Source organism: Euprymna scolopes, chromosome 39, assembly GCF_053919585.1.
Source record: "Euprymna scolopes isolate OS-2025 chromosome 39, ASM5391958v1, whole genome shotgun sequence".
Taxonomy (NCBI): domain Eukaryota; kingdom Metazoa; phylum Mollusca; class Cephalopoda; order Sepiida; family Sepiolidae; genus Euprymna; species Euprymna scolopes.
This window is the reverse complement of record NC_136520.1, coordinates 36,398,343-36,410,157: the sequence shown is the minus strand read 5'-3', so window position 1 is coordinate 36,410,157 and position 11,815 is coordinate 36,398,343. Positions and strand designations below refer to the sequence as shown.

General features: G+C 35.0%; 1 protein-coding gene across 1 annotated transcript in view; it reads right to left on the bottom strand.

The window, feature by feature from the left end:
- Positions 1-6,915: 6,915 nt before the first annotated feature.
- Positions 6,916-11,815, bottom strand: part of LOC145263741 (uncharacterized) — a 61,389-nt gene continuing 56,489 nt past the window's right edge. The window contains exon 6 of the mRNA XM_080120732.1: positions 6,916-9,433. Within this exon, the coding sequence (XP_079976858.1) occupies positions 7,172-9,433 (2,262 nt within the window). The 3' untranslated portion in view covers positions 6,916-7,171. The remainder of the gene's footprint in view (positions 9,434-11,815) is intronic.

Here is an 11,815-nt window from a genome sequence, read left to right as displayed (position 1 = left end):
CAAGCTCCAGCCCCTGTACCATCACCACAATACTGTAACTGTTTTACAACTACTTTTATGAAATTATTCAAAACAGAAACGACGTAATGAATTTTCAAGATAATGAGAAGTTCATATATTTTTTTAAATATATGCACGCTTGCGCGTATAACAATGGTAATCACTTATAAAATATCGCATTTAAATTTTCCACAAATAAGTGGTATTCTGGATATTTAGCAATTTAATTCTTTATGCTATAAGTGGTGACTACTGTTGTACGCGCATATATTAAAAAAAATTAACTCCTCATTATCTTGACAAAATTCATTACGTTCGTTTCTGTTTTGAACAAATATGGCCGCCGCATTACAGTATTAGCACGCGGAAAAGTATATTTTCAGTATCGTAGAAACTAGTCACCGACCTCAATTTTAAATGCGATATTCGTTTTCATCACACCCGAAAAGCCATAGAAGACAAGTTTTTTAAGGTAGATTTTGTGTTGTCTACCAGACCACAATTAACCCCCCCCCCAAAAAAAAAAAATACTTTAAAATAAGTTAGAACAAAAAAAAAAAATTCAGGTAGGTAGAAGAGTAGCTAATTTACCTTTGGTACCATTTATTTGTCTATTTATTTTTGCACCTCCCTTTTTTTTTCTTTTTTTTTTTTTTTGCCTTGTTAGCTATTCTGAAAAATCACCAAGCATTTTATTTATTTATTTATTTATTTATTTTTACTAATTTCCCAATTGTATTCACTTCAAACGATTTCTTTCGTTAATACTAACGTTTACCCTAAACGTTCAAATGTGGTTCTAATTTCTCGTTATTGTTTGAGCTTCTCGCGAGATTTGGAATGCGTTAGAGTCCGATCATGGTTAGGTGTTGCCACTGACCTCATTTGCAACTCGAGAAGCTACTACTTCGAAGCGACACCAGTTACCACATCATCACACAAAACCGCTGATTGCACACGTACACAAAAAGATTTGAGATACTGCTAACTTTTTTTGTCTATGTAATAAAAAAAGTCAAGGTTATTATAATAATATCCAACTACACTCTTTTTTTACTCTTATTCACCACAATAACAAGACATATTGCCACAAGTAAGGATTACTTACTATTTCGGATTATATCTACAAAGGACTGCAAGGAGATGAGCGAGATGTCTGTTCACATTACATTTTAACTTTTGCATGTTAATAAAGTCACGGAAGCAGGAAGTAGGAAGGTAAATTCTAAGTCTAGAACTGAAAAGGTGGGATTTTGTAGGGGCACAAGTGCAATAAGTTCATCAGCGCACATTCAATTAAAGTACGAGTTAGTAAAACAGGCACATGAATGCAACATTGACTCGGCATTACAAAGTGGTGATAAATCTAACACGACTGGAAGTAAAAGAGAGGCTAATCTTCTTTCGGATTTTTTCCTTCTCCTGTCTACTAAGAATTGGCTAACTGCTTTTAGGCTATTAAACACGAAACTTTGTAGGAATACATATTGTTTTCAGATATCGTACTGATCTTTTTTTGTTCATCCTGGCTGGTAACTAACAACATCTCACTAGACTCTCTCTTTTCGTACGGTCTGGCAGCCGACAAAAACACCTAAAACGACACGGGCGCTTGGAAAATATATTACACGGTATGTAAGACGTTACTCTCAACTAACACACACGTACATACATCATTTGCAGATTTTGAACACATTCCCATGGATACAATTTCGAAGCAAACCTTTTAAGGTTCGTCTAGAACAAATGACGAGTGAGCTAGAAACCAAATAAAACGTATTTATGCATACATGTGCATGTTTATACATACATGTACATGAGGTCTTTTTATTCTCTTTTGTCGTCGTTGTTTCATAAATACCATTTCGTCTAGTGATTCTCGATAGTTTGTTTAACTAAGAGGAATAAAACTTGTCATTCAGGTAAGACACAGGGGAGACATTCGCTGAGTTTATTTAAGGTTTTATTGGAAAGAATATACTCAAAGAGAGAGAGAGAGAGAGAGAGAGAGAGAGAAAGAGAGAGAGAGAGACAGAGACTAAAGTAATCTTCTAGTCATTTACTTCTGACTTACCTAACTTAAGAAATGAGCGACGCAGACGGACAGACATCGGTAATATTCACGTTACATTATTAAACTGTGTCCATCCAAAAGGCTTCCCGGAGAGAACTGAGCTAAAAAAAAATTGAGTTTGCGACATTAAGGTTACCACTGAGGATCTTACAGGTGTTTGAACACAAGCATGTTACCAATGAAAACAAAGTAACAGTATAGTATGCAAACGTTACATAATAGGAACCCTATGCTCGAAACTCGAAAACGTGACGTAATGTCATCGTTTGACTTCTGTTGTGTCTACAGGGTTTGACCTCTTACCCTTGTTTCAACTTCATGTCACCCGTCTCTAGAGCCAATTCTGTTTTCAGATTAGAACCGTTTTGACATATTTTTTTTTTTACAATGGAGTCACCACTTATCAAGGCTCGGAAGCCACTCGAGAATAAGGGTTAATGAGTGTACAGCAGTCAATGGGACAATATCGCAGTAATCGTTAGTAGTGGAAATTTGGTAAATTGGATTGCGTAAGGGGACGACACATCAAGAACTTGTTTATGTTGGACTTGAAGACGACCAAATTGTAGTCAGCTGGAAAGCAAGCAAACGGAGAAGAATTCCACAGATGTAGTTCCACATGTGTGCAGTTCTAAGAAAGAAGCTTTGTTTATGAAATCTATGTTAAGGTTTAGGCACAGATAAAGAGTAGGGGAAATTATTGATAGTGTTTTCAGCGAGATGAGTGTTTTTCGTGAAAGTTTGAGGAGGAGGACCATATATTTGAGCTCAGTCAGACACTTGCCATGAAAATAACGATAAAGCAGAGACAGACTCGCAACGTCTCTTCTGTAGGAAAGAGATTGCAGGGAAGAGAAAAGGGCATCCCCTGCTAGGCTAAGAAGTCTATTTTGAACTCTGTTAAGGCAGGATAAGCTGCTTCTAGCAGCTCCTGCTTAGATGTGGCAACAGTTCTCTATCCTTGGACATATTTGGCTATTATACAGGTAGAAAATTGCATCAGCAGTAAGATATCTATTGGAGCGTAGAATGATCCCATTATTTTTTCAGCGACTTTGGCAATATATTTGATGTACGTGTTCTATTTCAGATCAAGACTCAGAAGCTTGTCAAAACATAGAGCTTACCCAAGAAGAGAGCCGTTCATTTCAATTGATATCAGACTGGACTCATAGCGTTGATGATGTAAAGATAGAAGCTTGGTTTTAGATGCATTATATGTACTAATGTGACCCTTGTCAAAATTCACACTATCTAACCTAGTCGCTACTTACTGGCATAGGGTTCCTATTATGTAACGTTTGCATACTATACTGTTACTTTGTTTTCATTGGTAACATGCTTGTGTTCAAACACCTGTAAGATCCTCAGTGGTAACCTTAATGTCTCAATTTTTCATAATTCGAAACGATTCAACCTGAGCTCAATAATTGACCCAGTTTGCGGCATTTTTTTCTTCAAATATATTCATAAAAGACAAAACATACAAGTTCGCGTTTGTGTTACTGTACACATAGATTCGAAAAAGTTGTCAAAAAACAAATATATAACAAATAAATGTTATCAAAGTCAAGATAAGTAATTTTTTACCTAACTGGATTATTTTTTTTAGTGTTTTTATTTAATGTAACATGATTATTCAGCTGGAAAAACATACAGTGTTACCGATGTATTGGAAAATTAAAAATGCGCCCGACTCTCTCCTTGACACGGTAAGTTTGGGGAAAGGGGTTAAAAATAAACTAGACAAAATACTGTTAGAAACTGGCTCAATATATGGTACCGTGACATAGGCTAACATATAATCGGTGGGTTTTAACAGTATTTCGTATATTTTTTATTTTTAACTCCTTTTCTCAAACTTACCGTGTCAAAGAGAGAGTCGGGCGCTATTTTTAATTTTCCAATACATCGATAAACATGTTACATTAAATAAAAACACTAGAAAATTATCCAGTTAGGTAGAAAAGAAGCTTATCTTGCCTTTGATAATATTTATTTATTATATATTTGTTTTTGTTGTTTTTTTTAACAACGTTTACGAATCTGTGTACAGTAATACAAACCCACAAGTTCAAAACAAACAAGCTTCAGTAAATGATTTTAAAATCTTTATTAGTGGAAAATACATAAGTTTTCTTCTATAAATGAATACAAATATTCATTTTTTTTATTTCTTCTTATTATTATGACTTTAAAATGTAATATTTAATTATAACGCTACTACTCGTGAATATAGTTTATAAAAAATAGGTTATCTTTACGATTACTGTTCCGACTTCACTTCCGGTTGCCGCTCCACATGTTAAAAATGTTTTTCTATGTAAATAAAACAGTAGATGTGTTTATGTTTTGCGTCTGTGCGTAAATGTTTAATCGATAAACTTTCAAACTACGAGTCATATAACACTGAAATCAACAGGAAAAAGTAACCACCCAACAAGGATGTTTTATAATGAGTAAAACCTTTGTTTGGCTTGATGAATAACGAGCGAAGAAATATATCGGTAAGTTGAAATGTAAAATATTCATTTCAACTTGTGACATTTTTCTATTTCTTTTGCGCATGTGCAAATTCATTCATAGCTTGAAGTGGTGTAATTTTAAATCTTTCTTATCTATCTATCAATAGCTTCAACGGTAGGGAACGCGACTGGAACTCTAAATGTTTTGGTTTCTATTCTAGCTGATGCCATTTTTTAAAACTTTTGAAATGAATTCCATATATTATATTATATTATATTATATTAGGTACAATATAATATTAAATAAAGAATTTGTTTTATAATAATGAATAAGCACCAATGCTTCAAGCAAACTAAAACGTCTTTCTCATATTTAAGCATATTTTGTGACCGGGCAAGGCCCCTCCCACTAGTTCTAAGTAATAACTTTATTATTTAGAAAAACGCTTCTTAACATGGAGCGGAGAAGGGGGGGGCTTCCTTTATCTGTGTTGTACCTCCATTTAACCATTTAATAAACAAAAGATACCGTAAAAACCAATTAAAAACGTAGAAGATCCCAGAAATGAAGTCAAAAACACTACTCGTAAAGATAAACCTTATTCAGTATGCACAAGAACCAATTTAAAAAGCATTTAAAATATTTCGTTTTTGAAATTTCGGTATTTTGTTTCATTCAAACGAACAAAAAAAGATGTTGATGTCTGAAAAGCAATTCTTTATTCGATAATTTTGAAGTAAAAAAAAAATGGATTTTTTTTTTACTTCAAAATTATCGAATAAAGAATTGCTGTTCAGACATCAACATCTTTTTTTGTTCGTTTATAGATTAGTGCTTTCTTCGAGAAATGATGTAACGTTCGGCATCGCAGCACAAATGGACCATAATACTCGACGTTTATATTTATACCAACAGGACTAGCCGTCGTTGCCTGAGGTCATAAGGCAATAGAGTGCAGAGGTGTAACGGATAGACACAAACTATAGATACATAACCAGTATGAGCTACTAGAGTAAGGTGACTGTTGTCAACATGAAATATAAAAGAAAATAGATTAATGTAATTTGCTTGAAGCATTGTTAATATATATATATATATATATATATATATATATATATATATATATATATATATATAGACTAAAGCAAATTAAGATATAATGGTGGAGAAAGCTATGGAGATTCACCTTTATTGATATGATATATATATTATATTAATTGTGTTCTTACTTGCGTTAGTAAGGTCAGATGGAGGATGCGTATTGTAATATTTCAGGAAATCTACCCTTCGTCAGACACTTGTACAGTAGCTATAATACGCATGCTTAAATGCGTGCGTACTATGGCTATTGTACAAGTGAGCAATTCTGCAGAAACTGGAAATTAATTTTATTTGTTGTAAAATTCTGGCTACTTTCGACGACGGGAAATCAATGAGATAAATTCATAATAAGAGATGGCTAACTATGCTGTATTGAGTTTTCTTCTAACAAGCTTTTGTTCTTACTCTATCGTTTACGTTATTGTCTCTTGGACAGCGAGGAACATAGGAACAACTACATATGCGGTTAGACCAGCAGTGGTTTAACTAGAGAATGAGAATGTTCACGCTTTCTTTGTGTTGCTAAGAGGAGGGGACTGGTGGGAAGGGGGGGGGGGAGAAGGAGGGACTTTTTACACAGGATTGTTAACATCTCACCGGGGATCGCTAGCGATGTACCGACTCGTCGAACGCGAACGTGTAAAACATTCTTTCTCTTCCTTCTCCTGCTTCTTAGCAACACCAAGATGGCGTGAACGTTCCCATTCTCTAGTTAAACCACTGCTGGCCTAACTTCATCTGATGATCCTAGCTACCTCTGACGTTGTGAAATAAATTTGTAATGAGAAATAGCTCACTAGTTACGTTGAGTTTCTTTTAACTTTTATTCTTGCCATGCAACGCATAGAGATCTCCGACTCAAAATTTCCTACAGAAATTACCCGATCATTTACGGACCCAACACACACGCATCTCTGAGGAGATGAATCAGCATCGAAAACTCATGGGTTAAGGAAATAGATTTATTAAATTGTATTCTTTGTTTTCAAACAATAAAAAAAAAAATCTGTATTTGAAGATTAATCTTTTCAAATCATAAAACCTCACCTCTTTCTTTGTTTATTTTTGTACAGGAATGGCCAGCTGTCTTTGTGTATTAAAAGCTGATCTTGTTTTAACCACGGTGTGCTTAGATATGTCTGCTTATATTTTTGTTTATATTAGTTTATGTATTTATTTATATTATTATTATTATTATTATTATTATTATTATTATTATTATTATTATTATTATTATTAGTGTAGTAGTAGTAGTAGTAGTAGTAGAATTAGTATTTATTTTATTATTTATTTGTTTATTTATTTCATCCTGTGTATGTAGCCGTTTGCTATTCCACAAATATTGACAAATTATTGGTTCAATGTGAAGTTCACCAAAAATTATATTAAAAACTTTATTTTTTACTAGTTGAATGTATACGAACATTTTTTCATTTATTGGTCAAAGTCGAGTACAATGCTTCATTTGTGTTACTGAACCACATGATTCCTCGAGGGAGCCGCTAATCCTTTCTTTTAGCAACGTTCTCCTTAACCCTCAATTTGTTCCACGCTTTGTCTGATCTGTTTAAGTATATTATAACGCAAGCCAGTGAGAGGCGTTCTCTCTTTTGTCTGCTTGCAATTATCGCTGTTTGCATGGACCTCTGCACCCGAAGGTGGTTGCGGTTCAACGTTTTTGCTTGCCATTTCTGGATTCATTTTCGGCTGTTCGAAGTTCGAGTTTATTCTCTGGCCCTCTTTTACAGGCTCCGCCCTAATTTCAGGAGTCGTTGCTTTTCTTGTCGTGTACAGCACCGTAGTCACCAGGGTTGACACTGCGTCACTCGGGTTGTTCGAAGAACGGGTGGAAGAAGGATACACGAACTCAACATATTTCCTCGGTAAAAACGTGTGGCCTTTATTTGTAGCGTTCTTTCTTTTTCCGCAACCAGCAGCACCACATTTTCTGATGCCAGGATTAACCCTTGGCCCGGTATTTGGTTGTTGTATGCCTTTTTGGTTTCCATATCCACTGGGCGCCCTCGGAAACTGGAAAGGCCATTCTGGTGGTGGATCTATAACAAGTCCATCAACTGTCCCATCGGCTGTTGGGTATTTGTGCTTGACATCCTGTCGTGGATTATTTTTCACAACGCCTCGTTGCTTCCCGGGAACACCTCCACCATCATTTAATATGGGGCGCCAGTTAGCACCTAACTGTGGTTGTTCCAGACTGTACGTGTATTCCGCCAGCGTTCCAATATGCGAACTGGACGTGGGAAGAAGTGTTGTAAAGCGGTCATCTTCCTTGTCCTTTGCAGTGGGGTTAATAAAGCTGGTCGTTGGAGGCGTAAAAGTGTCAGCAAAATCTGTAAACGTCTGTCTCCCCGTGATCGGGCTGCTAAATAAAGTAGAAGAACGTGGCAGTAAGACCCATCTGTTAGCAGAAACCCTTTTCTTGCCGGTTTCGTTCAGCGCAACAGACACGCGCCGTAGAATCTCGGTTACTCGTTTTATATCAGACGGCACCGGCTGTTTGTGCGGGTATTGATTTACATTTGTTAATTTATGAACTTTTTCGATTGGTCGGTTATGGCTAGAATCGTTCTGTTTCGGGTTGCTCTGCGTTCGAATCGTTGGATTTTTGTTTTTGTGCGCATTGTTTCCAGTTCCCTTATCTGGAAAGTGATCAGGTTTGGGGTGTCTACTACGATGCCCACGCCCGTGTTCTGGTATAGAATCGTCCATGATCCGATCACGGTTGTTTGGCGAATAGACTGGATTTAGTTTTGGTTTCTTATGGGGTCTAAATTTATTGTTTATAAAAATGATTAGTCTTTTTCTTAAACCGGGATTGATATTAAAAAGATCAGCGCCCGGTACAGTTTTACCATTCTTGTAGATTCCTGGCATTAATTTACAAATGTTTCTACCGTTTTTCCTTTTGCACGACATATATATCTGTCTAGGTTGGTTTGCAAGTGCAGGGTACAAACCTAGTTTGTTATGCGGCATCGTATCTGGTATAACCCGGTTTTTATCTAATGTTAACGGGTGTCTATTAAGTCCTATAAAATGGCGATTGTTTGGCATTAGGGGTTTGCCCACCTTCCTGCTCATATTCGGGTTATTTAGACGAGTGAATATATTTGAGCCCGTTCGATATCTGTTTTTCGGTTTATCTAGACGTGTTCGGCTCGCCATATGATGACTAGGTACATTCTTAGATCTTTGCCTGTTTTTAACTAGCTTAGGATTATCAATATCCGGTACCGCAACGTTTAATCTATTCCTAGTTATGGGATTCAGACCATTTTTAGAAAATCTAGGAAAACCATCCAAACGGACAGATGGTGATTGTCTCCCTGGTTTGTCAGCGTTTAACATTGGTCTTCTTTTTAATGGCCGCCATATTTTATTCTTATGAAATTTCTTTTTAAAATCGTTTTGATTTTGAGGGTCCCAATGACGGTTGTGCAATGGTTGGCGTATTAGATTTCTCCAGTCAGAGTACGAAGGTCCCCTTTTGATATCAAGCCCGACCGTTGTTACCAGTCGACCAGCAGGTACAGCTGGTGTAATCACCGTGGCAAAATGACCATTTGGGGCATGAGGTGCAAGTTTATCTTGCAGAAATGCGCATGTCAGGCCGGTTCCAATGAATCCGGGTCGACATCGACAAGTAGCTCCCTGTCGTATCTTAATGCAGTCTGCGAATTCGCTGCAGCCTGAACTTTTCCTATGTGTTACCAGAGTATTGACGCACGTGAATACGATCAAACAGTCAACGGACATCCACATGGAACCATTCTGCAAAGGTGAAAAAAAAAAAAAAAACATAAATGAAATACGCTGTTTTAATTTGCAAAAAAATAAATAAATAAATAAATAGATAAATAAAAATAAAATAAAAATAATTCGAATCTTAATCAAAATGTGAATAACGATTTTTACATAAAAAACGAAACACGAACAAATGTCTTAAAATAATAAAAAACGAAACACGAAATGTCTTAAAACACGAAATTTCTTTAAAAAAACAAAAAAAAAACAAAAAAAAAAAAACAAACAGAACAAATGTCCTAAAACAATAAGCAATCGTTTTCATTCAGAAACGTATTTTTTTAAGACGACGACGACGACGACGACGACGACGACGACGACGACGACGACGACGACGACGACGACGACTCCATCAGCATTTTAGTACAAGATCCCGCTCTTGTGCATTACTGTGTACGAAGCAACGTTTGACACTTGTGCACTAGTACGATGAAATCACCTTTGTGGTTTTCAGTTGGGATATGGGGTGAGTGCATAGCAAGGGCAGACAAATGCAATTTGTGGGCCGAATCGAAAATAAATGCGTATTTTTCTTTTGTTTTTGTTTTTTTTAATTAATGCGTGTTATTTTATTTTATTTTTTAAGAACAATTTTTTAAAAACAAATATAAGAAACTTATTTTAAAGCCAAATAGACATTTTTTTAAAATAAAATAGACATTTTTTATTAAATAAAACATAAATATAAAGCTTTTGTAACACATTTCTAGAATTAAAATAAATATAAAAACCTTATAATAATTAATACAAAGCTGGATTGTTTTTTTTTTGTTTGTTTTTTTTTAAACAAAATAAACTCTTTCTCATTCATTCATTTATTCACTACAAAAAAGTTTTAACGTTATTACTAAAATTTTAAATTTTGTAAGAAAAAATATTTTTTCTCAAAATTCACACGCATTTCAATAATGCATGGTCATGTTTTATTAAAAATAAAAAATGTCCTTTTGGAGTTATTTTAAGCTTCATATATTTATTTTACTTCCAGAAATGTGTTACAAAAACTTTATGTTCATGTTTTATTAAAAACTAGCCTGGGTGCCCGGCGTTGCCCGGCGTTGCTCGGGTGTTTGGAGGTGTGTTTTAAGCAACAAAAAAAAAGAAAAAAGGTGGGCGGGTAGTAGGCACGCAGACAGGCAGGGTCGAACCCGTGAAGCGAAGAAGGAAAAGAACGTGAATGAAAATCTGACGTTTTAGCCGATGTCTCCATGACGGGACCGGAAGTCAAAAGCGTTTAAATTAACCGAAGTCAATCCAATGGTGACGATGACTTGCTAAAATGTCGGCGAAAAAAATCGACCTTTCCTTGTACAAAACGGGCGAGTTTAGGGTGAAAGAATTAATGTTTTTGGCCAGTTTTTCGATATTTGTCGTCCGAGACGTCGAGCTTCAAAATGATACCGATCTTATCAGGATCCGTCGATTCTGTCAAAAGGTTTTGCAAGACACAAATACATACATACATACATACATACATACATACATACATTTAAAAGACAGGTGAGATTTATATTTTAGATGAAAAAAATGTCTATTTTGTTTAAAAATAAGTTTCTTATATTTATTAAAAAAAAAAAAAACTTTCTCAACAACAAGAACAAAAACATTTATTTTCAATTTGGTCATTAAATTGCATTTGTCTACTCCTGCTAATTTCCCAACTGAAACCCCAAAAAGTGATCCCGTCCTAGTAGTGCACAAGTGCCTAACTTTTTTGTTTTCATTTTGAAGATCGCAGAACACAAGAGATAATGCAATTTCAGAAGGACGTGTTTTATCACAACAAAAGCAAGTCCAATAATGACTGTTCAAAATCGCCCGGGCGTCCTTGCTTACTTGAATCCTGTCTTCGACGTTTGGACGATTCCATCTTTTAAAACAGAGATGACAGGTGAATTTTATATATATATATATATATATATATATATATATATATATATATATATATATATATATATATATATATATATATATATATATATACTCGAGTTTTTTTATATTCAAAAGTAATGGACTAATGAATTCAACGAGGTTGTTAGATAGTGCTCAATAAAAAGAGCTGATAATACTTGTTTATTGTTATATAAACATGTTCACATCCCGCTGCTACAAATAGCCACTTGTTTCAATCAAACAACAGATATCATCAGGCAGCGACTTGACTATTCAAAAGTTCAATGAATAATGGATTTTTATTTTAGGTAGGAACTCTTTAAAAGTTGGAGTTAAAAAACTTAAAACACAGAACTTTAATTAAAAAATGTAAAAAGGGAGGGGCAATTTAAATAAAGTTAAAAGATTACAATGGGGAGAGAGTGATTAAGAAGAGAAAAAAAAGAATAGAGAAAG